Here is a 26,604-nt window from a genome sequence, read left to right on the forward strand (position 1 = left end):
GCCGAAGATTGGCATTGCGCATGGTGATCTTAGGCTTGTGTGTGGCTGCTCGGCTATGTGAACACAATTCTTGAAGCGCCCGGCGAACAGTTCTTGTGCATGGCAGACGTTGCTTCCAGAGGAAGTTTGGAACTCGGTAGTGAGTGTTGCAACCAAGGACAAAAGATTTTTACACGCTACACACTTCAGCACCCGGCGGTCACGTTCTGTGAGCTTGTGTGGTCTACCACTTCATGGCTGAGCCGTTGTTGCTTTTCACTTCACAATGACAGAATTTACAGTTTACCGGGGCAGCTCTAGCAGGGCATGATATTGACGAACTGACTCTTTGGCAAGGTGGCATTCTATGACTATGCCAAGTTGAAAGTCACTGAGCTCCTTTTTTATTTTTCTTATCGCTGCAACTACCCAACAGGCTCGGGAGATGCGATGGTTGAGTCATGAGTCCTCTGAAACATGACTCGCCAAGCCACGCTTGTTAACACCCGCTCGCTTAACCCAGAAGCCAGCTGCACCAATGTGTCGGAGGAAACACCATTCAACTGACGACCGAAGTCAGCCTGCAGGCACCCGGCCCGCCACAAGGAGTCGCTAGGGATCGAACCCCAGGTTTTAGTTGTCGCCGCAACACTCCGATGCAGTGCCTTAGATGGCTGCACTACTCGGGAGGCCGTCACTGAGCTCTTCATTCAGGCCATTCTACTGCCAATGTTTGTCTATGGAGATTGTATGGCTGTGTGCTCAATTCTATACACCTGTCAGCAGTGGGTGTGGCTGAAATAGCCAAATCCACTAATTTGAAGAGGTGTGCACATACTTTTGTATACAGTGCATGCTTTGTCATTATGGGGTATTGTGTGTAGATTGATGAGGGGAGAAAAACAATTTAATCAATTTTAGAATAAGTCTGTAACGTAACAAAATGTAGAACAAAAGAAAGCGGTCCGAATACTTTCAGAATGCACTCTTTATAGTGTATCATACTAAATGGATGACATAGTACACAATTTGATGACGGTACACAAAAAAACAGGGACCACTTTTGGTACTTAAGTACTGTTTTCAAGCCCCAGTCGGTTTGTTAACAATGAGCAGAGCTATTCTCCTGCATCTCAGGTGATGCTCATCACTCAAGCTGTTAGTTTTAATCTACTTTTCTATTACATGGCATCTCCTACACTCTTTGAAAAAAAGAGCTACTGTAGAACCTAAAATGGTTCTTCGGCTGTCCCCACTGGAGAACTTTATTATTATATTTAGAACTATTTACAAACACAAAACATCATCATACAAACATCAATTACATCACACCTGCCCAGAACCACTAGCACAAACACCCATCTCCAGTGCCCACATCCCTTTATGCCACATGGCCTCAAACGGCACCATTTTGTTTCTCTGTAGCCCACGCAATTTCAACATTTAGATACAGCATTTTTAACTTTCCATTGCATAAATTACAGACTATTGGTCGAATTCCAGTCTAAGTATAATTTTTAAAAAGATGATTGGCGAGAAAAGTATGGTCCAACACATTGGGTATCTCACTGCACCCTCATACAGTATGCCATGTCTTAAAGTATACATAGACAGATTAAAAGTACATTTACACTGTAATACTTCTGACAGCCAACTTTAACTCCGCCTATAACTTTCTGACTTTAACATTCCCAGAAGGCATGGATTATTGAGTCATTATTAGTTTTACACTTCAGACATGAGTCTTGCCATTGTGCTGTAGAATTTGTGAATGTTGTCTCTTGTATAATACATTCTATGCATACGTTCATTTTAGTTAACTGTAACCTTATGATCCAACATTCCCTCCACCTTGTGCCAATATCAGTTAATTTTAAGTCTTGGTTCTGATCATTTATATTTTTTCCTAAGAGATTGTCAGTTGGATAGGTAAACTATACAATGCCTTGCAGAGAGCCTATCATATGAACATCCTTATCGGACTCAAATAAGATTCCCTCAAGATTGACCTTATGTCAATAGGAGAACTCTTTGAAGAACCATTTTTGGTTCCATGTAGAACCCCCACAGAGGGTTCTACACCGGACCAAAAAGGGTTCTCCTATGGGGACAGCTGAAGCATCCTTTTGGAACCCTTTTGTCTAAGAGTGTAGACACAATTAATATCAAGACTGAGAAACTTGGGTCAACTATGGATCATTTAAACAAGGTATATTACAGTCTATTCTATTATGTACTATATACACCTTTATCCATTTACATCATTTTAGATAACAATTTGGGTAATAAATAAGTGTATATAAAGGAAGTTATATGCAGCCATCTAATATCATATGCAGTTATCGTCAATTTCCCAAAAAGCCACAGGATTCAAGAAAATAGTTGTGTGTCCACAAAGACATAGAACACGCAGCCAGGACATGCACAACCGGCCGTCATGCATGTACACGCTCACACGCTTCTTTTGACACACACTCACTCATGCATTCAGGCACAAAATTGCTTCATTGCAGAACAGTGATGAGTTTTGATATTGTATCATATGGTATTGCATGTAGAAAATGAAGGGAATTAAGGAGGATAGTTCATTTACAATATAAATTAAAACAGAACATTAAAAACAGGTGTGATTTATCATCAAGTATCCTAAGATAAAAGCACTTGGGCTAATATTTACACATGAACATGAAAGGAAAAAGAAAGATGAAAGACACAATAAGCACACCAAAGGAATGTCAATACCCTGGAAACATTTGGCATCTCGCATAAAATCACCAACAGCTACAGAAGTAGTGTAAAACTGCCTTGACTGTGAAAGTAATGGAAAGGAAAAGGATCTTTAAAGACATCCTATACAAATCCAAACATGGTTTTCTGTATACAATTTGGGGTTATTGCAGTAGTAGATCGACATATCACATTTACTGGAATTTCAAATAATAAAGTTCAACTAGAGAGAAAGAAGCAGGAATGTGAAAAGGGCTGCATAGAGATGCATTGGCATTTCACTATGTCCTAATCTCATCTGAGAAAGGAGTGAAACTTTCTCTGGCACAGGAGGAGACCACAGGATATTAAGCAAAAGACTTGTATGCTTCTAACACGAATGTGCCAACCCAACCCGAACCAAACTGTTCTGGCACAGTCATTTTTAGCCAGCACGGTTACTCGTTATGCTGGATGTGTAACCAGGCCAGCTCAGTACATCGGTTCAGTCCAGCTCAGTACATCGGTTCAGTCCAGCTCAGTACATCGGTTCAGTCCAGCTCGGTAGTGTGACAAGGGTGTGTAAACCTGGAGGAGCCAGCAGGCTACCTGCTGCTTCTGGCAGCTCCACAGATAAAGAGAAAAGTCTCAAGGCTTTCACTCAAACAATGAGGGGATTTGAACCTGCCACCGCAGAAGAAAGCCATGTCATTGGATTTTGTGAGCCAACCATCATCTAGGACAGGGTTTCCCAAACGCGGTGCAGAGGCCCCCCATGGGTGCACGTTTTGGTTTTTGCCCACGCACTAAACAGCTGATTCAAATAATCAACGCTTGATGATTCTGTTGGTTATTTGAATCATCTGTTTAGTGCTAGGGCAAAAACCAAAACGTGCATCCAGGGGAGGCCCCGGGACCAAGTTTGGGAACCCCTGATCTAGGATTAGCCAGTGTTTGAAAGTAGGATACTACATACAAAATCAATATTGATGGCACGGCCTAAAAATGAAGTTTGATATAAATTGAGCCATTCATGCACATACATGTTATCCAGGAAGACCCATGTTTTTCCAGGCACCAACTATATGAATTACTGTCAATTTGTCAACTCAGGCCGAGCCAGGTTTCAGAGGTGCTTCTTTCTTCTGGGGCACATTGGGGTTAAAGTTTGCGCGTGGAACAGATCAGAAAGCGGTGATCCCTCTCCTGTAGGGACCGGGAAGCTCTACATTTGGCATGCTCACATTCTAGAATACAAATTAACTGTGCAGCATTCCAGAACATCATGCATTTCATTCCCATCAGCAGTCCAGAGTTATGAGTCCAGGGTTCCAGAGGTTACCATGGCAACTGTAGGAAGCATCCAAATAATCCAACACACTTAATGAGATTATCAGAAATATATAATCCCATTTCAAAAAGAGACATCATTAAAACAGGTCTAAACATAATTGTCAATCGAGTTCTAAGAAAAATATAAATATTTTAATAAAATGCAGATACAAGCAGTTAAATTAGACTCATAGATATTATACAACATATGAAGCATCACATCTTTATCGCAGAGTTTTGAGAATTATTATCCTGGATACACTCCAATGTAGTAGATTAAATTAATTGTAACAACAAATCACTCTTGGTGAATCACAGGCTATTAAAAGTTGCAGAAATAGGAACTGTATCAATACAAGTATAAAAAATGTCAACACAATAGCACATTCCTTTAAAGGCATTAAAAGGGAAATGTCATGTTTTCTGTTCCAATCATCAAGATGGAGTATGGGAAGCAAGGAGTCATCATCAGTCCCATGTCATTAGATGGATGGTGGGTGTTTGTTTCAGCATGGCAGAGAGAGAAAGAGATGGATACTGCTGTCGCTGTGGAAGACAAGACTACTACCCCTGAAAGAAAGAACTACCCCTGAAAGAAAGAACTACCCCTGAAAGAAACAACAACCCCTGCCCCCTTCACCACTACTATCGCTCCTCTAGTCTACAGAACCTGCAACATCATCCATTACCTAGAAATTATGAGGGTCTATACACCCCATAGTAGGACTTAATTGAAAATCAAAACATTTGAAAACTGCATTAAATTGCATGGGGTTGGGATGTGTGTGGAGGGGGATTAAAACATTTATAAGTAAGCTACCGTCCATCAAGAACAATTAACCTCAATGCCAAAATAAACAAAAATCTAAATTGCCATCCGCCACCATTGAAAGCTAGGTTGCCTGGTCCTAGAAACAAGCAGGCTTTGTGTTAAGTCGAGAGGAGGATGTTATTGCCCTTCTCTCATTGGTTTGTTTGTTGCTGGGATGTTACAGTTCCATGTCTTCTTTCCCCGCTCGATCCTCACAAGCAGAGTAGGTGTAGAGTGACACCTCCCACCTCAACTTCCAACCTGCAGGGGTTCCCCCCTCCCCGTGTGTGCTCTCACCTCACTCAACCCCCATCTCCCTCATCCCCCTCCTGCAAGGAGTCCCTCCCCCTTACCACCCTGTAAGCTGTGTCCTCCCACCTGGTTGGCTGGTCACCGCAGGTTAATGGTTAGAGCCACAGTCAGGATAATACCCAGCAACATGAGGAAGGGAAGCCAGGTCTTCAAGAACCCTGCACAGCTGGAAATAGGGAGAGAAAGACAGAGGGGAGGCCAAAGAGAGTGGGCGATACAGATGAGGAGCAGAGCAAGAGGGAGGGAAAGAGCGAGAGAGACATTGGCTTTCTGGAACAACAAGACGTAAGTCATCATATCTCAGGAGTGACCGAGTCAAAATCTGATTCTTCACAATTTCCCCCGTTGTCGTGACAACATATGTTTGAGATCGCATGCACGTAATCAATTACGCCGAGGCTCAGGCAGTCACCACGGCAACCGCTAAACTCCAGCCAGGCCAGGAGCTTAGTGCATAATAGCATGCATACCACTCAGATTGCATGAATACATGGTATGGGTTCACATTCTAGAACACAAATGAACAAATGAGCATTCTAGAACATCATGCATTTCATTCCCATCTGCAGTCCAGAGTTATGAGTCCAGGGTTCCACAGAGGTTACCATGGCAACTGCAGGAAGTATCCAAATAATCCAACACACTTAATGAGATTATTTTAAATCTATAATCCCGTTTCAAAAAGAGCCATCATTAAAACAGGTCTAAACATAATTGTCAATCGAGATCAAAGAAAAATACATATTTTAATAAAGCTGTAGATAAAAGCCGTTAAATTAGACTCATAGATATTATACAAGATATGAAGCATCACTTGTTTATCGCATAGTTTTGAGAATTATTATCCTGGAAACACTCCAATGTAGTAAATAGATTCAATTAATTGCAACAACAAATCCCTATTGGAGAATCACAGGTTATTAAAAGTTGCAGAAATAGGAACTGTATCTAGGTAGTATGCTAGTGGGAAGACTAGTGGCCACTACCACTCTCACAGGAGGGGGCATGGGAACGAGCTGTCACATTCCTTCAACCACAACATACTGTTCGTCCATCAGACTCAAGCCTAATATCTCCACAAAATCATCAGGAGGCCCTCTGTCCTTCTGTCTCTCAGGATTCCCTGTATTCAGAGGAAATTCAGTGACATCATAACCATCAGCTCATGGGACCCAGAGATTACACATCCCCAATATCTCGCCCTACCTCGCATGGCTTTGTGGAGCATAAGTAAGATACAGTTTTGGCTCTAAAAAAGTTCCGTCACACTGTGGTAAATCTGAACAATGCAAATGCAGGAGATTCTTTGGACTTGAACCATTTCTGCAGCAGTATGTCAGTACCTGACGTGTTTGCTGTAGCAGAGGGAGAGCAGAAAGACAGAAAGTCAGTATGTCAGTACCTGACGTGTTTGCTGTAGCAGAGGGAGAGCAGAAAGACAGAAAGTCAGTATGTCAGTACCTGACGTGTTTGCTGTAGCAGAGGGAGAGCAGAAAGACAGAAAGTCAGTATGTCAGTACCTGACGTGTTTGCTGTAGCAGAGGGAGAGCAGAAAAAGACAGAAAGTCAGTATGTCAGTACCTGACGTGTTTGCTGTAGCAGAGGGAGAGCAGAAAGACAGAAAGTCAGTATGTCAGTACCTGACGTGTTTGCTGTAGCAGAGGGAGAGCAGAAAAAGACAGAAAGTCAGTATGTCAGTACCTGACGTGTTTGCTGTAGCAGAGGGAGAGCAGAAAGACAGAAAGTCAGTATGTCAGTACCTGACGTGTTTGCTGTAGCAGAGGGAGAGCAGAAAAAGACAGAAAGTCAGTATGTCAGTACCTGACGTGTTTGCTGTAGCAGAGGGAGAGCAGAAAGACAGAAAGTCAGTATGTCAGTACCTGACGTGTTTGCTGTAGCAGAGGGAGAGCAGAAAAAGACAGAAAGTCAGTATGTCAGTACCTGACGTGTTTGCTGTAGCAGAGGGAGAGCAGAAAAAGACAGAAAGTCAGTATGTCAGTACCTGACGTGTTTTCCGTGGACTAGGGAGAGCAGACAGAGGTTGATCATGTTCCACGAGGTCTTGTTCTCATAGCGCATCAGGTTCAAAGCCATGGCCACATGGGAGTGACAGTTGTCACAGCAGAGGTTGTGCTGGGGAGAGAGAAGTATAATCAACGTTAGTACGGTACCCCTGGAACAGTTTAGAGGTTAAGTGCTTTGCTCAAAGGCACGAGATGGCATCTACGATACCTAGAACACCACCAGAATTTGGATTCAAACCGACAACCTTCCAGTTGCAACCTTACACCCACAATTCCTTACCATTCTGTTTTTGTACTCTTCTGAGGCGTCATGCACTGCTGTGTCCCAGGCGTTGGAGCCACTAGCATACACCTTGGCTACGTCCAGCATCCAGTACCTTCAAATACATAGATCTTCTATCAGAAACTAAAGCTACTGGTCCTATATCTGTTTGTGCTAGAGTTGGGTATACAGCACAAATAGATCTGGGTCCAAGTTAACTGCTCTGCACCAATATTCTCTCTCAGAATTGTAATTAAACAATCAACAAGTGCTTTAATTCAAGATACGGTGGGGTCTGAAATTATTGACACCCTTGATAAAGATGAGCAATAATGACTGTATAAAATAACTAATTCAAATACTGAGCTACACTCGGTGTACAAAACATTAGGAACACGAGCTCTTTCCATGACAGAGTGACCAGATGAATCCAGGTAAAAACTACGATCCCTTTTTGAAGTCTCTTGCTAAATCCACTTCAATCAGTGTCGATGAAGGGGAGGAGACAGGTTAAAGACAGATTTATAAGCCTTGAGACATGGATTGTGTGTGTAACATTCAGAGGGTGAATGGGCAAGACAAAATATTGAAGTGCCTTTTAACAGGGTATGGCATTAGGTGCCAGAAATGCAACACTGCTGAGTTTTTCCAGGCGCAACAGTTTACTGTGTGTATCAAGAAAAGTCCACCAGTAAACTCTACAAAATTGTGGGAAGCATTGGAGTCAACATGGGCCAGCATCCCTGTGGAACGCTTTTGACACCTTGTAGAGTCATGTCCCAACGAATTGAGGCTGTTCTGAGGGCAAAAAGGGGGGAGTGTAACTCATTATTAGGAAGGTGTTCCTATTGTTTTGGACGCTCTGTATATTGTATGCAACAACCACAAAATAATTGGGAAATTGTATTTTATATTAATACATTTGCTCTGAGAAATCAATTTTGTTTAACAAGTAACAAAAACACAAAAAAGGAGGGGTCTAAATGATTGACACCTCTAAAGATTCATGTAAATAAAGAAGTCGAAGGTTTAGTATTCGGTCCCATATTCCTTGCATGCAATGACTACATCAAGCGTGGGACTACAAACTTGTTGGATGCATTTGCAGTTTGTTTTGGTTGCGTTTCAGATTTTGTGCCAAATAGAAATGAATGGTAAATAATGTAGTGTCATTTTGGAGTCACTTTTATTGTAAAATAAGTATATCGCAAAACACTTCAACATTAAATATGGATGCGACCATGATTACGGATAATCCTGAAAGAATCACGAGCAATGATTAATGAGAAAGTTTGAGGTTCAAACATCAAACCCCCGAGACATGCTAACCTCTCACCATTACAATAACAGGGAAGGTTAGCATGTCTTAGTGATATGATCTTTGACCATCTGTAACTTTCTCACTGATCATAATTCACAATTCATTCAGGATTATTCTAATTGCATTAGTGTAAAATAGAATATCACTTTTTTTTGTTACATACTATATAGTCCAGAATCTGATTGATTTTATACAGTCATTATTGCTCATCTTTATCAAAGGTGTCAATAATTTGGGACCCCACTGTATGTTGAGAAAAGATGCTGAGGTTTTCATATCCCTCTACTGATTTGACCATGAAGAGGACAAACATTTCAGTCATCAAGATAAGAATAACACCTCCCACGAACATTCCATTCACTTACTTTGTTGGTCTCCCAAAGGCCATGTTGTCTTCCTGCAATAAAACAAAAAGAAAACAATATGCAATATAAATGGTCATGTGTTTATTATATCAAACCTATTGAATGATGCAAAAACAAAATGTAAAATCATCCTAAAGTGCAGTTTTTGGGGTATATGAATTTTCATAAATCGGCAGATAAACAACAAACCATATAAGGTGTTGAAGTGATACAGGAAACAGATAAAGACCACCCAGGAGGTAATAGCATTGGTGTGTGTGTGTGTGCGCGCTACAGTAAACCCCACTTGTTGTCCCCTGGGGCAGTTTCACTTACTGTCCCAATTTATTTATTTAACCATGAAACAACCTTGAGTGTTATAAACAGAATCTCAGTATTTATAAACCTATTTTATTACGACTCTGCCAACCAGGCTGGTTGGGTGTGGAATATGAAACATGGACAGGGGGCAGAGGTGCGTCAGATCATGGAATTCCCAATGAGGCCATGAAAACTAGTGAACAGATACAAAGCTTATAACTGGGATCTTCCAAACGCCACAAAAACAAAGTCAACGTCTAGCTACAACAGGGATAGGCAACTTTGACGGGGTTGGGGGCCACACAAAATCCAAACTCATCAGTGGAGGGTGGAATGGAGTGAAAGGACTCAAACATGATGTTCATGTGTTTGATACCATTCACTCCATTCCAGCCATCCTCCCCTCAGCAGCCTCCACTGGAACTCATTATGAGGGACCGCAGTGGCTCGAGGGTCTGCATACCAACATCCATACCCACACATGCAGTCAGAGCCGGTCCTAGCCTTTTGGGGGACATAAGTGGGGCCACCCGGTCGGTATTTGGAGCCTGATTACTACAAGTTTAGATAGCTGGCTAGAAGAAGAAAAAAGGTTTATCTGACATGAGCGAATTGAGTGACTGTCAGTGGCTAACATAGCAAGAGAAAAACTATAGTATTCCACTATTCTAACAACAGTAAGTTGAGACCCGATTGAGTTCCCCCTGAAAAAAATTGAAATTGATCAGCGGACCTACAAAAGGGGGGGCCGCGACCCCAGTTGCCCATGAGCTAGAACAAACATTATACTCATGGTGGAGAAAGTGGTGGAGGAGGGGTGGTCTAGTTCTTCACCCTGTACACACCAGGGTAATCCTATTGGTATAGAAACTTTTTTTCAATTTAGCAATCACAAATAATGGATGAACTTTTTGGGGCCAACAAGTGGTCCTTCTGTAGCTCAGTTGGTAGAGCATGGCGCTTGTAACGCTTGTAACGCCAGGGTAGTGGGTTCGATTCCCGGGACCACCCATACGTAGAATGTATGCACACATGACTGTAAGTCGCTTTGGATAAAAGCGTCTGCTAAATGGCATATATTATTATTATATATTATATTATAAGTGTGCATGTAGGGGAGCGTCAGGGAGTTAACGGACCAAATTGAACTATATTGATCCCTGAGGGGACTTCTATGTCCCTGACAAGTTCTCCCAGGAAGGACAATGTAATAGTGAGCAAACACACATTTTCTCTTGAAACCTAGTCCCCAGTCGAGTCCTTTTACTCAGTACTTTGTTGAAGCACCTTTGGCAGCGATTACAGCCTCAAGTCTTCTTTGGTATGACACTACAAGCATGGCACACCAGCTTTTGGCACCAGAGTGCCAAGTCTAGGACAAAAAGGCATCTCAACAGTTTTTACCCCAAAGCCATAAGACTCCTGAACAGGTAATCAAATGGCTACCTGGACTATTTGCATCGTGTGCCTCCCCCACCACCTCTTTTTACACTGCTGCTACTCTGTTTATCATATATGCATAGTCACTTTAACTATACATTCATGTTCATACTACCTCAATTGGGCTGACCAACCAGTGCCCCCGCACATTGGCTAACTGGGCTATCTGCATTTTGTGTCCCACCCACCAACCCCTCTACGCTACTGCTGCTCTCTGTTCATCATATATGCATAGTCACTTTAACCATATCGACATGTACATTACTACCTCAATCAGCCTGACTAACCGGTGTCTGTATGAAGCCTCGCTACTTTTATAGCCTGTCTTTTTACTGTTTTATTTATTTACTTCCCTATTGTTCACCTAATACCTTTTTTTGCACTATTATTAGATCCTGTAAGTAAGCATTTCACTTTAAGGTCTACACCTGTTGTATTCAGCACACGTCACAAATAAACTTTGATTTGGGGAGTTTCTCCTATTACTTTCCGCAGATCCTCAGGTTGGATGGGGAGGGATGCTGCACAGCTATTTTCACATCTCCAGAGATGTTTGATCGCGTTCAAATCTGGGCTCTGGCTGGGCCACTCAAGGACATTCAGAGACTTGTCCCGAAGCCACTCCTGCGTTGTCTTGGCTGTGTGCTTAGAGTTATTGTCCTGTTGGAAAGGGATCCTTTGCCCCAGTCTGAGGTCCCGAGCAGGTTTTCATCAAGGATCTCTTTGTACTTTGCTCCATTCATCTTTCCTTTGATCCGGACTAGTCTTCCAGACCCTGCCACTGACAAACATCCCTACAGCATGATGCTGCCACCACAAGTATTTCACTACACACAAACATTTCACTACACTCACAAGAACATTTGCTAACCACGTGCATGTGACCAATACTATACAATATGACCATGCTTCACCGTAGGGATGTTGCCAGAAGTTACACCTGGCATTTAGGCCAGAGTTCAATCTTGGTTTCATCAGACCAGAGAATCTTGGGCCAGTTTTATTGCTTCTTTAAATCAGCACAACACTTTTCATCTGTGCTAACATAAATGCAAAATTAGCCTTTCAAAATGATAAACTTGGATTAGCTAACACAACGTGCCATTGGAACACAGGAGTGAGTGATGGTTGCTGATAAATGGGCCTCTGTGGGTCTATGCAGATATTCCATTAAAAAGCTGCTGTTTCCAGCTACAATAGTAATTTACAACATGATCAATGTCTACACTGTATTTCTGATCAGTGTGACATCATTTTATAATGGACAAAAAAATGTTGCCTTTCTTTCAAAACAAGGACATTTCTAAGTGACCCCAAACTTATGACCGGTAGTTAACATATATTATACACACATACATACAGTTGAAGTTTACATAAACTAGTTTTAATGACTCCAACCTAAGTGTTTCAACCACTTCACAAAATTATTGTTAACAAACTATAGTTTTGGCAAGTCGGTTAGGACATCTACTTTGTGCATGACAAGTAATTTTTCCCACAATTGTTTACAGACGGATTATTTCACTGTATCACAATTCCAGTGGGTGATAGGTTTACATCCACTAAGTTGACTGTGTCTTTAAACAGCTTGGAAAATTCCAGAAAATGATGGCATGGCTTTAAAGCTTCTGATAGGCCAATTGACATAATGGGAAAATCAAAAGAAATCAGCCAAGACCGCAAGTATAAACACCATGGGACCACGCAGCCATCATAGCGCTCAGGAGATGAACGTACTTTGGTGCGGAAAGTGCAAATCAATCCCAGAACAACAGCAAAGTGAAGATGCTGGAGGAAACGGGTACAAAAGTATCTATATCCACAGTAAAATCGCCACAAAAAAAGCCAGACTACAGTTTGCAACTGCACATGGAGACAAAGATCGTACTTTTTGGATAAATGCCCTCTGGTCTGATGAAACAAAAATAGAGCCGTTTGGCCATAATGACCATCATTATGTTTGGAAGAAAAGGGGGATGCTTGCAAGCTGAAGAACACCATCCCAACCATGCACTTGGGTGGCAGCATCATGTTGTGTAGGTGCTTTGCTGCAGGAGGGACTGGTCTACTTCACAAAATAGATGGCATCATGAGACAGGAGAATTATGTGGATATATTGAAGCAACATCTCAAGACATCAGTCAGGATGTTAAAGCTTGGTCGCAGGAGTGCCATTGGAACGGGTCTTCCAAATGGACAATGACCCCAAGCATACTTCCAAAGTTGTGGCAAAATGGCTTAAGGACAACAAAGTCAAGGTATTGGAGTGGCCATCACAAAGCTCTGACCTCAATCCTATAGAACATTTCTGGGCAGAACTGAAAAGGTGAGTGCGAGCAAGAAGGCCTACAAACCGGACTCAGTTACACAAGCTCTGTCAGGACGAATGGGCCATAATTCACCCAACTTATTGTGGGACCCAAGTTAGACAATTTAAAGGCAATACTACCATACTACCAAATACTAATTGACTGCATGTAAACTTCTGACTCGCTGGGAATGTGATGAAAGAAATTAAAGCTGAAATAAATCACTCTACTATTATTCTGACATTTCACATTCTTAAAATAAAAGTGATGATCCTAACTGACCTAAGACAGGGAATTTTCCAAGGATTAAATGTCAGGAATTGTGAAAAACTGAGTTTAAATGCATTTGGCTAAAGTGTATGTAAACTTCCAACTTCAATTGTACACACACTCAGTCAAAAGTTTGAGAACACCTACTCATTCAAGGGTTTTTCTTGATTTTTACTATTTTCTACATTGTATAATAATAGTGAAGACATCAAAAACTATGACAACATATGGAATCAAGTTGGAACCCAAAAGTGTTAAACAAATCAAAATACTTTATATTTGAGATTCTTCAAATAACCACCCTTTGTGTTGGTGACAGCTTAGTACACTTGGCATTCTCTCAACCAGCTTCACCTGAAATGCTTTTCCAACAGTCTTGAAGGAGTTCCCACATATGCTGAGCACTTGCTCGCTGCTTTTCCTTCTCGCTGCTGTCCAACTCTTCCAAAACCATCTCAATTTGGTTGAGGTTGGAGGATTGGGGAGGCCATGTAATCTTATGCAGCACTCCATCACTCTCCGTCGTGGTCAAATAGCCCTTATACAGCCTGGAGGTGTGTTGGGTCATTGTCCTGCTGAAAAACAAATGATAGTCCCACTAAACACAAACCAGACGGGATGGCGTATCGCTGCAGACTGCTGTGGTAGCCTTGCTGGTTAAGTGTGCCTTGAAATCTAAATAAATCACAGACAGTGTCACCAACAAAGCACCATAACACCCACTCTTCCATGCTTTACAGTGGGAAATACAAATGCGGAGATCATCCGTTCACCCACATCGCGTCTCACAAAGACAGCGGTTGGAACCAAAAATTTCCAATTTGAACTCCAGACCAAAGGACATAGTTCCACCGGTCTAATGTTCGTTGCTCGTGTTTCTTGGCCCAAGGTAGTCTCTTCTTCTTATTGGTGTCTTTTAGGAGTGGTTTATTTGCAGCGATTCGACCATGAAGGTCTGATTTATTCCATGTGTAACTCTGTGTTGTTTGTGTCGCACTACTTTGCTTAACCTTGGCCAGGTCGCAGTTGTAAAAATCAGAGCTTGTTCTCAAGCCACCTGGTAAATTAAAGGTGGAAATTAAAATAAAATTAAAATCAGTCTCCTTTGAACAGTTGTGATTTGTCTGTTACTTGAACTCTGAAGCATTTATTTGGGCTGCAATTTCTGAGGCTGGTAGCTATAATGAATTTTGTCCTCTGCAGCGGAGGTAACTCTGGGTCTTCCATTCCTGTGGTGGTCCTCATGCGAGCCAGTTTCATCATAGTGCTTTGTGGTTTTTACGACCGCACTTGAAGAAACTTTCAAAGTCCTTAATTTTCCATATTGTTTGACCTTCATGTCTAAAAGTAATGATGGAAGGCCACTTCTCTTTGCTTATTTGAGCTGTTCTTGCCATAATATGGACTTGGTCTTTTATCAAATAGGGATATCTTCTGTATACCACCCCTACCTCGTCACAACACAACTGATTGGCTCAAACGCATTAAGAAGGAAAGGAATTCCACAAATTAGCTTTTAACTTCTTCGAGCTAGGGGACAGTATACTGAATTTCTGCCTGACTGACGTGCCTGAAGTCAACTGACTGTTACTCAGGCCCAGAGGCTAGGATATGACTATAATTGGTAGAATTAGATAGAAAACACCTTGATGTTTCTAGTACTGTTAAAATAATGTCGGAGTATAACAGAACTGATATGGCAGGCGAAAACCCGAGGAAAATCCATTCGTAATTCTTTTGGGGGAGGCGGTCACAGGCCATTCCAATGGAAGTCTATGGGTCTATATATCAAAATTCCTCCCAGATTGCAGTTCCTATGGCTTCCACTAGATGTCAGTCTTTATACAGGGTTTCAGGCTTGTTTTTTGAAAAGTAAACAAGTAGTTGTAGTTTGTCCAAGGTGTTGTCATCAGGAAAGGTAGGCTTTTGGCGCGCGTGAATGAGGGTGCGCTCTTTGTTATTTTCCTTTCCTATTGAACACCATTCTACCCACCTGAAATATCATTTATTTACATATTAAGGTACCTAAGGATTGAATAGAAACATTGTTTCACCTGTTTGGACGAAGTTTACAGGTAGCTTTTTGAATTCCTTTGTATGCATGTTGAAGGAGTGGATTACTGAAATCAATGGCACCAACTAAACTGACTTTTTTGGATATAAAGGACTTTATCGAACAAAAAAAAGCATGAATTGTGTAGCTGGGACCCTTGGGACTGCAAACAGAGGAAGATCTTCAAAGGTAAATTATTTTATTTCTATTTGTGATTTTTGTGAAGCCGGTGCTGGTTGAAAAAGTAGTTTGATGTGGGGCGCTGTCCTCAGACAATCAAATGGTATGCTTTCACCGTAAAGCCTTTTTGAAATCTGACAACACAGTTGGATTAACAAGAAGTTAAGTTTTTAAATGATGTAAGACACTTGTAATATTAAACATTCATGGATATACGATTGTCATTTGAATTTGGTGCTCTCCAATTTCACAGGAAGTTGCCTTTATTATCCCGCTAGCGGGCCACCTAGCCCATAGAGGTTTTAACAAGGCACACCTGTTAATTGAAATGCATTCCAGGTGACTACCTCATGAAGTAGGTTGAGAGAATGCCAATGTATTTGAAAATCTTTCCAGCTCTCTCCCTTTTGATAACCACTCAGCATAAAAGGGAAACATTTTAGAAAATTTGAGGTTCCGGTACTCAGCTCCAGTGAGCTCCTGCCCAGCTCAAGCACTGCTTCTTATCCCTTGCACAAATATCCTACAGCGGTGTCTGTCCCAAGCTCACTGACACAGGAAACTGAGGCCCAGAATATTTTATACAATGTTGCAAGTTTGCTAGTGGAAGCTTCAGACTGACCCAAGTTAACAAAAGGTTGCAAGTTCATTGCAGACAGGCCATGTGTAGCCAATGTGATTTATAGGATATTTATTTTTAGCCTGATATTTTCTACCTGCAGGATACAACGTTGTTATTTGTTGGCTTTATGTATGCTATTTTTCAAATAGTTGGCAATAGCAATAGAAGTTACTTTTTTAGTTTAAGATTTAGATAGAATTTTGATTAAGCACATGACAATGACTGAGATATTATAAATTAAATTAAACAGTTTCACAAATATGCATATCAAAACCATAACTGGCAAGCAGATCGATAGAAATGGTAAGGTAAATTGGCACATTCCACATGAGAAATGTTGCCGACTCCTCGTGTAGCCCATTACCGGCAACTTCAGGAGAGTAATGGCAGAATCTGCGAAAGCCAGCAAGAGCAGGAGGAGAAAAGTTGGGTCAGGTTAAGGTTTTTTCTTGGGGTTATCTAGATCTCTGGTGCCCTCTTGAGGCATTTGTCATCAAAAAAAAAATATTTCATCAAACCTTAAGCGTAAGACAAGCTCAAAGCATATAGACTCAGCAAAAAAATAAACTTCCTTTTTCAGGACCCTGTCTTTCAAAGATAATTCGTAAAAAATCCAAATACCTCTTCCACCAAGAACTGGCAAATCTGGTGCAGTCCATGAGGAGATGCACTGCAGTACTTAATGCAGATGGTGGCCACACCAGACACTGTTACTTTTGATTTTGACCCCCCCCCTTGTTTCAGGGACACATTATTCCATTTCTGTTAGTCACATGTTTGTGGAACTTGTTTAGTTTATGTCTCAGATGTTGAATCTTGTTATGTTCATACAAATATTTATGAACTGCTGAGTTTAGTTGATTTTATTAAAAACACATGGTGGTGTGTCTATATAATGGAAAAATACATGTTTAAACAATTATTTTGAACTTTTGGTCAAAAGAACAGACTACTTTCAGTTGATCAAGATTTTTTTTTCAGGGACAGCCCTAAACAGGAAGCACCTGAGCTCAATTTCAAGTCGCATAGCAAAAGGTCTGAATAGTCAAGTAAATAAGGTATCTGTTTTGATTGAATACATTTGCAAACATTTCTAAAAACCTGTTTTGCTTTATCTTTATGGGGTATTGTGTGTAGATTGATAAGGAAAAACATTTATTTAATCAATTTTAGAATAAGGCTGTAATGTAACAAAATGCAGAAAAAGTCAAGGGGTCCGAATATTTTCTGAATGCACTGTATATAAAAATCGATAGTTCACTCCCTCTACAGGCAGCCGAGAGATATTTCAATGTGGTTTGAAGCCAGCTCCAATGTATACTTGCCGCCGGTCCCAGATCTGTTTGCCAACTCTTATGACATCTGGGAAAACAAGTATTAAAGACGAAACTCAACATTCTGGAACGGTGACGGCGGTTTCCCACTGACCAAGATTCATCTTCAGGAGTAGGCATAATCTGGTTCTGGGAAATGGGCCCTAAATCTATGCCAGTGTGTCTAGGCCTGTTAAGATTTCAACCAAATTATGTGTCAATTTCCTTCAGCCGCTTGAGGAAGAACAGAAAGAGAATAAGATAGGAGGAAAGAAAGAACCGAAGAAGAGAGGAGAGGAAGAACAGAAGTACTCACAGAGACAAAGTAGGGCCCAGCAAAGTCACGGATGATACCTGAAGAGGTGCAGATTCCCATGTGTCCAATGAATGGTAGCAGCCATCTGAAAACGAAGAATATGATTTGAATAGACATTAAAATATAAAATAGCCTGCCTCACACTGTCACAATAAAAATAAAACAAATAATTGTAAAGTTCTTCAGGATTTACACAATGTATTCACTGTAGATGACTTTCAATGCAAAGGTTCTCTCCAGTTCCAAGGTGGAATAAAGCCTAGCTGATCAAATTAACAAATAGGGCAGTGTATTGTCCATGAACCCCCACGCCTTGATCAGACCAACAGCAGCATTGCATTTTTGTACACCTGAAGTACATTCATTTCCAAAGAAATGCTGCGTTTGCCCTGCAGTATTGCTTTGCAGAGGCAGTGCATTCTGTGTGGTGCATACGTTGGATTTACCCAACATATGCATCAAAGTGTGTGAGTAGACTTGACAGAAATAGTAGCAAAATGTGAATGTTGAACTTTTGTTGCACACATATCCACAAAAATTGTTTTAAATGTATTATGCAGCATTGATGCAATGATGCTGTCGGTCTGATCGAGGCATAACTGCATCGAGTTACAGCGATTAAGTCCCAAATGGCACCCTATTTCTTTATAGTGCAGTACATAGGGTACAGGGTGCCTTTTGGACACAGACCATAATTTCTTCTATAGAAGTGCTCATAAATCTGGCAGCTGCTTAAGAGCATATTCATATGATTAGTTTATACCAATGATACCCTTATATTATGCATTCAAGAGATGTCATTTTGTAACAGTGAAATGGTGCAGGAGGAGGCATCCTAGATAATGCCTGATCCAATATTAATCTCACAGGATTCCTGGAGAGAGTGCAGTGCAGTCATGCCGACCTAAATACTAAGCAGTGAGATATTATGTGGGGCGGGTGGGTTGTTGGCCAAAAAGCAGGTTGTGAGGACTGTATGGTACCCTATTCTCTTTAGTGTATTAACTTTGACCAGTCAAAATTAGTGCACTATAAAGGGAATAGGGTTCCATTAAGTACACATTCAGTCTCAGTCTCCTGGTTGATCGAAAACACACTCCCTACAACACCACACCAAAATCATAGCTAACAGGTAGACTAAAGAACTGGTGATGTCATAAAACACATTTGTTTTTAAACAGCCAAACCCTAGCAATTAGCAGGATTTTGTTTTGGTAGGCTGATAAAAGCTTATAATGTGCAAAATGCCAATGATATAGCAGCCTACAACCTGTGTGTGAAGATGACGTAACTTTGAACTACTATAGCAGCTCGTGGCTTTGATCAAATGTAGCGAGTTGCCTCGCTGAAACGGATAGATTGTATTAAACCACTTTGATACAAAACCAATTTGTTGGATTAATCATATTGTAGCCAAGTAGCTAACGATAAAATAACATATTTAGCCTGTGTGCCTTTCTATATCAGCAAAGGCTAACTAGCCACGGCGCTATGCTGTCAACTGTCCCGACTGGGTCCGTCGAAAAAGGAAAGTCAGCGTTTTAAATTATATATATTTTTTTATCTAAACCTGTCGGCATTTCTAACCGACTGGGCTTGAGAACAGTTAATAAACCGACTGATAGCAAATGGCTAGCCAGCTCGCTAACGTTAGCTACCGAGCTGTCACTAACAACTCGCCCCATTATGATCACGCGCAAAACAAAGTAAACATGCATGTTTAATCCGGGAACTCACGATAGCACGGGGATAGGTGTCCACACAATACAGTAGGGATAACGACTCGTATCGGGGTCTATTCTCTCAAAGGCTATGTGGTAATTCTTCATGGTGTCGATTTCGACAACACCCGCCATCACCAACTGTGAAAAATGAACTTCATCACAGATTCTCCATTATATTGACCAGATACTCTAGTGGCCGCGCTACCAATGAAAATAAATGTATTTACAAATGGAAGACAGTCGGGAAGAGGCACGATCAGGTGGGACCATTCTAGCCAATGAGAGAGCAGATACGAGAGTGCACAACAGGCACTAGTTACAATACCACAGCACATGAACATCGTCTAAAACGTAAAAAAATCCTGAAAATGCATATTTAGGATTTTATTTTAAAGGTAGGCATAACACTAGCAATGTGGTTAGGGTTAGTTTTAAAATCCCATTTTAAGAGAAATTGTAGAAAGACGGGGTTTATGACTTTACCGATGTGCTTGAACTAGTGATGCCTAGGCACACCTCCGATATAAAGTGTTTTTTATCAAAGTTGCTATGATGTTACGTGTCCTACTTATATCAGTATATTCATAAAAACCTAATCATTACGAAACTTATATTCGATCAAATAAGCCACACGTAGCAAATAAATAACTATATTTGTTTGCTAACAAAATTCGACACACATTGACGTCCATACAAAAATGAATTGCTCGGTGAGCGAAAGAAAACGAAAACCCGCCACCTGCTGGAGAAGACAGATTTTAGGCCCAGTTATCCCTCTCGCTTCGCCTCTTAGTCTCTGACTTCATTCGCCCCACTTCCTGGCAAGTGACAACCACCAGCGTCTCCCTTTTGACAGCAGGCGCGAACTTCCAGGGTGTCCGCACTCTACAAGCAGCAGTATCAGTGATCAGAATTAGCTACAGTCTTCCCCTAAATCGTTGAGCTTCTGCAAGATATATAAAATAAACAAGATCAAATTATTTCCAGGCTATGTGAACAATATGTGAAGACAGATTAAAACCACATTGTAGAAAAATCCTACCACCTGTCCTGTTTCAAATGTCATATTATCTCTATGAACATTCAACAATGTAAAACTCTCAATCGCAAACAATATAATTACAGACATACAGAAAAAGTGAAGAGTCACTTCACTTATAAGAAGCCAATAGGCCTATATAGAGGGGAAAGGGAACAACATAGGCACTTCACAATCAGACAGCCAGGACTGTGAATGCTGAGTTCTCAGTCTCTAAACCCATATTTCTATTATATTGAACAAAAATATAATTTTACTGAGATTTTACTGAGTTACAGTTCATATAAGGAAATCAATCAATTAATTAATTAGGCCCTAATTTATGGATTTCACATGACTGGGAATAATAATATGCATCTGTTGGTCACAGATACCTTTAAAAAAGGTAGGGGTGGATCAGAAAACCAGTCAGTATCCAGTGTGACCACCTCATGCAGCGTGACATCTCCTTCGCATAGAGTTAATCAAGTTGTTGAATGTGGCCTCGTCATGGTATCTCTGTGCATTCCAATTGCCATCGATAAAATGCAATTGTATTCAATGTCCGTAGCTTAACCCCACTGCCACCATGGGGCACTCTGTTCACAACGTTGACATCAGCAAAGCACTCGCCCAAATGTCACCATACACACCATACACAACCCGTAGCACTCACGTCTGTAGCCATGAAATTCTTTGAAAGGCTGGTCATGGCTCACATCACCACCATTATCCCAGAAACCCTAGACCCACTCCAATTTGCATACCACACCAACAGACCCACAGATGATGCAATCTCTATTACACTCCACACTGCCCTTTCCCACCTGGACAAAAGGAACACTGATGTGAGAATGCTATTCATTGACTACAGCTCAGTGTTCAACACCATTGTGCCCTCAAAGCACATCACTAAGCTAAGGACTCTGGGACTAAACACCTCCCTCTGCAACTGGATTCTGGACTTCCTGACGGGCCGCCCCCAGGTGGTAAGGGTAGGTAACAACACATCCACCACACTGATCCTCAACACGGGTGCCCCTCAGGGGGGCGTGCTCAGTCCTCTCCTGTATTCCCTGTTCACTCATGACTGCACGGCCAGGCACTACTCCAACACCATCATTAAGTTTGCTGATTACATAACAGTGGCAGGCCTGATCACAGACAACGGTGAGATAGCCTATAAGGAGGAGGTCAGAGACCTGTCCGTGTGGTACAAGGACAACAACCTCTCCCTCAGCGTGATCAAGACAAAGGAGATGATTGTGGACTTACAGGAAAAGGGGGACCGAGCACGCCATTCTTATTGACCGGGCTGTAGTGGAGCAGGTTGAGAGCTTCAAGTTCCTTGGTGTCCACATCACCAACAAACTAACATGGTCCAAGCACACCAAGACAGTCATGAAGAGGACACAACAAAACCTATTCCCCCAAAGGATACTGAAATGATTTGGCATGGGTCCTCAGATCCTCAAAAGGTTTTACAGCTGCACCATCGAGAGCATCCTGACGGGTTTCATCACTGCCTGGTACGGCAACTGCTCGGCCTCTGACCGCAAGGCACTACAGAGGGTAGTGTGTACGACCCAGTACATCACTGGGGCCAAGTTTCCTGCCATCCAGGACCTCTAAAACAAGCGGTGTCAGAGAAAGGCTCTAAAAATGGTCAAAGACTTCAGCCACCCTAGCCATAGACTGTTCTCTCTGCTACCGCACGGCAAGCGGTTCCGAAGCGCCAAGTCTAGGTCCAAGAGGCTTCTAAACAGCTTCTACCCCCAAGCCTTCAGACTCCTGAACAGCTAATCAAATGGCTACCTAGACTATTTGCATTGTTAGGGTTTGCCCGGGGTAGGCCATTATTGTAAATAATAATTTGTTCTTAACTGACTTGCCTAGTTAAATGTAAACAACATTTGAGAGAAATAAGGTTTTGGTGCGTATGGAACATTTCTGGGATCTTTTAGTTCAGCTCATGAAACATGGGACCAACACTTTACATGTTGCGTATATATTTTTGCTCCGTATAGATGCGCTAACTAACATTCCCCCTAAAGTTCTGCTAAATCGTGGATTACCGGTGGTTTACGGGACTTTAAATCCTTCAATATTTGCTTTATATTCCATAAATAGACAGTTTTGGCTTATGTTCAAGCCAGCACAGAGAGGAGAAGTACTCAGAGGTGGAGTGGGAGGTGCAGGTTGCAGGCAGAAGCAGAGGAGGACACAGCTATTAAAGAAGTTATATATCTATGGCAATGCAATACTGAAACTGGAAGCAGAGAGGAACCCATGGGATGTGGCTGGGTTCAGTGTACTCCATGCAGCATCCTATTAAACATGACAGGTGATATATTGTGCGAAGGGCAAAAACAAACTACTCAGCAAAAGCAGGCAGACGTTGATAAATCAAGGAAGGAGGAAGGAACAGCGGGCTGGTCGTAGTGGAACCAGGGGAATTCTCCAGCGAAATGCCACCTCAATATCCAGCTAACACTGGCCCACAACCATCCTCTCCAATTAGGCCACAGGATGTGGAGAATAGCACTTGCTGTGACTTCATGGCAGCTTGAGGTTCCTTTTCAAGTCAAAAGGTTTGAAATACTAAATGTCAATATGTGAACTTCTCATCCTCCCAACACTCATATTTGTGATTACCTTTTATGTTTTATTTCACCATTATTTTGACAGGAAGTCAATGCTGAAACCAAGGTCCATTTTCCAGATGAGCCCTGTTTAGCTGGTTGGGGAAACATGAAAGGTTTGGTGAGGGTCTATTACAGGTTTTTTTAATCACTTTGGTACTATTTTCACAAGTATGTGGTACAATTTCCCAACTCTTAGTACAAAACAGATCATCAAAAAGACTGTTTTTCAAAATGTTAAGCACATTTTCAATTGACTAAGTACAACAAATAAGATTACAATGTAACCTTTTTCCCCAAACCTAATCCGTGTTTCATCTAGAAATACCTTCCATATGAAGTCATTTTCTTTCACAATGCAAGGTTCACAATAGTTTTCATATGATTCTCTTCTCATTCGTTTAAATACATTTGACCATCAGTTAATCCAACTGTGTTTAATTAACTTAACCATTTGGTAAACCTATAGATTTTAAACTGGTTTGTCTACTATATATGGAATTTGAACTACATAAATAAAATGTGTGTTTGCCATGTATAAACATCTAAAGTCCATGTAGGACACATGATAACCATACATAATGACTACTTGTTACTGCTAATCGATTTCACAAAGTGGTCACCACAATTGGTCACCATATAAAAGGGTGTGTGTGAACACTTGCAATTTCTTTCAACATGGAGCAGGATAGACAGCAAGGGAGAGGAAGAAATGAAAGAGCTCGTGGACAAGAGGCCCATCAGAGAGGTGGGCATCAGAGAGAGGGAGGTAGACGGCAGGGAACTGTTGTGTCTAATGAAGTCCGGGCCACTGTCGTTGCCCATGTGGTAAACAGAGGCCTTACCATGGACGAGGCTGCCAGATTAGTTCACCCCAATCTGAAAAGATCAACTGTCAATTTGATCATGAGAACATTTTGCCAAGAAAACCGGTAAGTCTGCAGGATATGGGCCTCCCAAGTGGCGCAGTGGTCTAAGGCACTGCATCGCGACCAGAAGACTCATAAGGCGGCAAACAATTGGCATGGCATCGTCCGGGTTAGGGGAGGGTTTAGCCGGCCTTGATTTCCTTGTCCCATCACGTTTTTGCGACTCCTTGTGGTGGACCGGGCACCTGTAAACTGACTTTAGTCGCCTCCGGCCTCCCGGGTGGCGCAGTGGTTAAGGGCGCTGTACTGCAGTTGCAGTTGTAATAGTGTGTTAAATGTGGAAGTGTGTTCGTATTATAAATTGTATTTTAGTGTTTAAGGACTCTTGGAATATCAGTCCAAATGGGGACTAAAAAAGATCCAAATCAAATCAAATCAGGCCCTAATCTATGGATTTCGCATGACTGGGAATACAGATATGCATCTGTTGGTCACAGATACCTTTTAAAAAAAGTAGGGGCGTGGATCAGAAAACCAGTCAGTACCTAGTGTGACCACCATTAGCCTCATGTAGCGTGACACATCTCCTTTGCATAGAGTTGATTGGATAAAAGCGTCTGCTAAATGGCATATATATTATTATTATTATTATTATCAGGTTGTTGATTGTGGCCTCGTCATGGTACCTCTATGCATTCAAATTGCCAACGATAAAATGCAATCGTGTTTGTTGTACGTAGCTTATGCCTGCCCAGTGGCGGATTTAGGTATGGGCGACATGGGCAGCCGCTCAGGGCGGCACAGGGCGCCCGCACAAACAAATTCAAAATGGTGACATTTGCGCGATCGGTTTACTATCGCTCATTTGCACGTCACGTCGATGATATCATGTCGACGTGACGTGTGGGACTATGGGTCAGTTAACCTTGTCTGAGTGGGCGCCCTGATTCTAGTTTGTGAGCTAGGCAGGCTACTGCCTGGGAAGGTCTCCCACTCAGAAGTACGAGATGGGGAGGGGGGGTGGGGGTAGGTTGACCTCAGGTCTCCCCACTGGAAGCTCGAGGTATGGGGAGTGGGGGAATCTATCAAATAGTGCACCTCTAACTTTGTACAGTACTAATGCAATTAGTAAAATCAGTCACACTACGAAATGTTACCAAATAAACCACAATTCATTCATAATACTGCGAATATATAGTTTCACAGACATACTGTTGCATGTTTTTCTGGTTTGTGTGAAATTGTTCAGAATAATAGAAAAGCAGTCTGCACAGCACCAAGGTGAATTGGTTTAGTCTTGATTCTTGGTTGACAGTGTTGGTGGATGGGTAATGTATTGATGCTCGATGGCCAAATCAACACATTTGTTTCTATTTGCCTTTGTTACTTCTTTTTGATATGAGTCTTACTTTAGTATATATTTTTATATGGTTTAAATGTTAGGATTATTTATTCGGTGTTGTTCCAAATGTCTGAATAAAAATTACAGTTAGTTCAGAATGGTGCTTTTTTGGTGGGGGGAGGGGGCTGAAGTTGGGGTCACCCAGGGAGCCATACAAGCTAGATCCATCACTGTAGCCTGCCTATACCATAATCCCACCGCCACCATTGGGCACTCTTTTCACAAGGTTGACACCAGCAAACCACTCAGTCACACAAGGCCATACACACTGTCTGCCATCTGCCCAGTGGAGTTGAAACTGGGATACATCCATGAAGATTGCACTTCTCCAGCGTGCCAGTGGCCATTGAAGGTGAGCATTTACCCACTGAAGTTGATTACGACGCCGAACTGCAGTCAGGTCAAGACCCTGGTGAGTACGACGAGCACATAGATTAGCTTCCCTAAAATGGTTCCTGTTTGTGCAGAAAATCTTTGGTTGTGCAAACCCACAGCTTCATCACCTATCCGGGTGGCTGGTCTCAGACAATCATGCAGGTGAAGAAGCTGGATGTGGAGGTCCTAGGTTGGCGTGGTTACAAGTGGTCTGCAGTTGGGAGGCTGGTTGGACGTAGGGCTGAATTTTCTAAAACGACATTGGAGGTGGCTTATGGTAGGGAAATGAACATTGAATTCTCTGGCAACAGCTCTAGTGGATATTCCTACAGTCAGCATGCCAATTGGCCGCTGACTAAACTGCACATTTTAGAGTTGCCTTTTATTGTCCCCAGCACAACGTGCACCTGTGTAATGATCATGCTGTTTAATCAGCTTCTTGATATGCCACACCAGTGGATGGATTACCTTGGCAAATGTGAAATGCTCAAAACAACATTTGAGAGAAATAAGCTTTTTGTGCATATGGAACATTTCTGGGATCTTTGATTTCAGCTCATGAAACATGGGACCAACACTTAACATGTTATATTTTTGTTCAGTGCATTTATTTCTAAACGTTTTTCATTTTTCATTTAAATTCAAATCACTTCCTGAAT

General features: G+C 41.7%; 1 protein-coding gene across 3 annotated transcripts; it reads right to left on the reverse strand.

Moving 5' to 3' along the window:
- Positions 1–1,212: 1,212 nt before the first annotated feature.
- Positions 1,213–19,863, reverse strand: LOC124043393 (transmembrane protein 222-like). Of its 3 annotated transcripts, none has more exons than XM_046361966.1 (7): positions 19,653–19,863; positions 17,916–18,000; positions 9,113–9,144; positions 7,445–7,541; positions 7,143–7,273; positions 5,207–5,306; positions 1,213–4,035 (listed from the first exon to the last, which is right to left on the reverse strand). In XM_046361966.1, the coding sequence occupies exons 1-6, from the start codon at positions 19,769–19,771 to the stop codon at positions 5,219–5,221; spliced, it is 552 nt and encodes a 183-aa protein (XP_046217922.1). In that variant the 5' UTR covers positions 19,772–19,863; the 3' UTR covers positions 1,213–4,035; positions 5,207–5,218. The 3 variants fall into 3 exon arrangements, with proteins under 3 accessions (XP_046217922.1, XP_046217923.1, XP_046217921.1); XM_046361967.1 differs by adding an exon at positions 13,786–14,006 and having other exon boundaries at positions 1,213–5,306; positions 19,653–19,709; XM_046361965.1 differs by having other exon boundaries at positions 1,213–5,306; positions 19,653–19,862.
- Positions 19,864–26,604: the final 6,741 nt, after the last annotated feature.

This window comes from Oncorhynchus gorbuscha, linkage group LG09, assembly GCF_021184085.1.
Source record: "Oncorhynchus gorbuscha isolate QuinsamMale2020 ecotype Even-year linkage group LG09, OgorEven_v1.0, whole genome shotgun sequence".
NCBI lineage: Eukaryota > Metazoa > Chordata > Actinopteri > Salmoniformes > Salmonidae > Oncorhynchus > Oncorhynchus gorbuscha.

Coding starts and splice junctions, on each gene's coding strand:
- LOC124043393 (XM_046361966.1), bottom strand. CDS start 19,771: ATGGCGGGTGTTGTCGAAATCGACACCATGAAGAATTACCACATAGCC. Junction 7,274..7,444: donor AAGAGTACAAAAACAGAATG/GTAAGGAATTGT, acceptor CTCTCTCCCCAG/CACAACCTCTGCTGTGACAA. Junction 5,307..7,142: donor GTCCACGGAAAACACGTCAG/GTACTGACATAC, acceptor CCCTATTTCCAG/CTGTGCAGGGTTCTTGAAGA.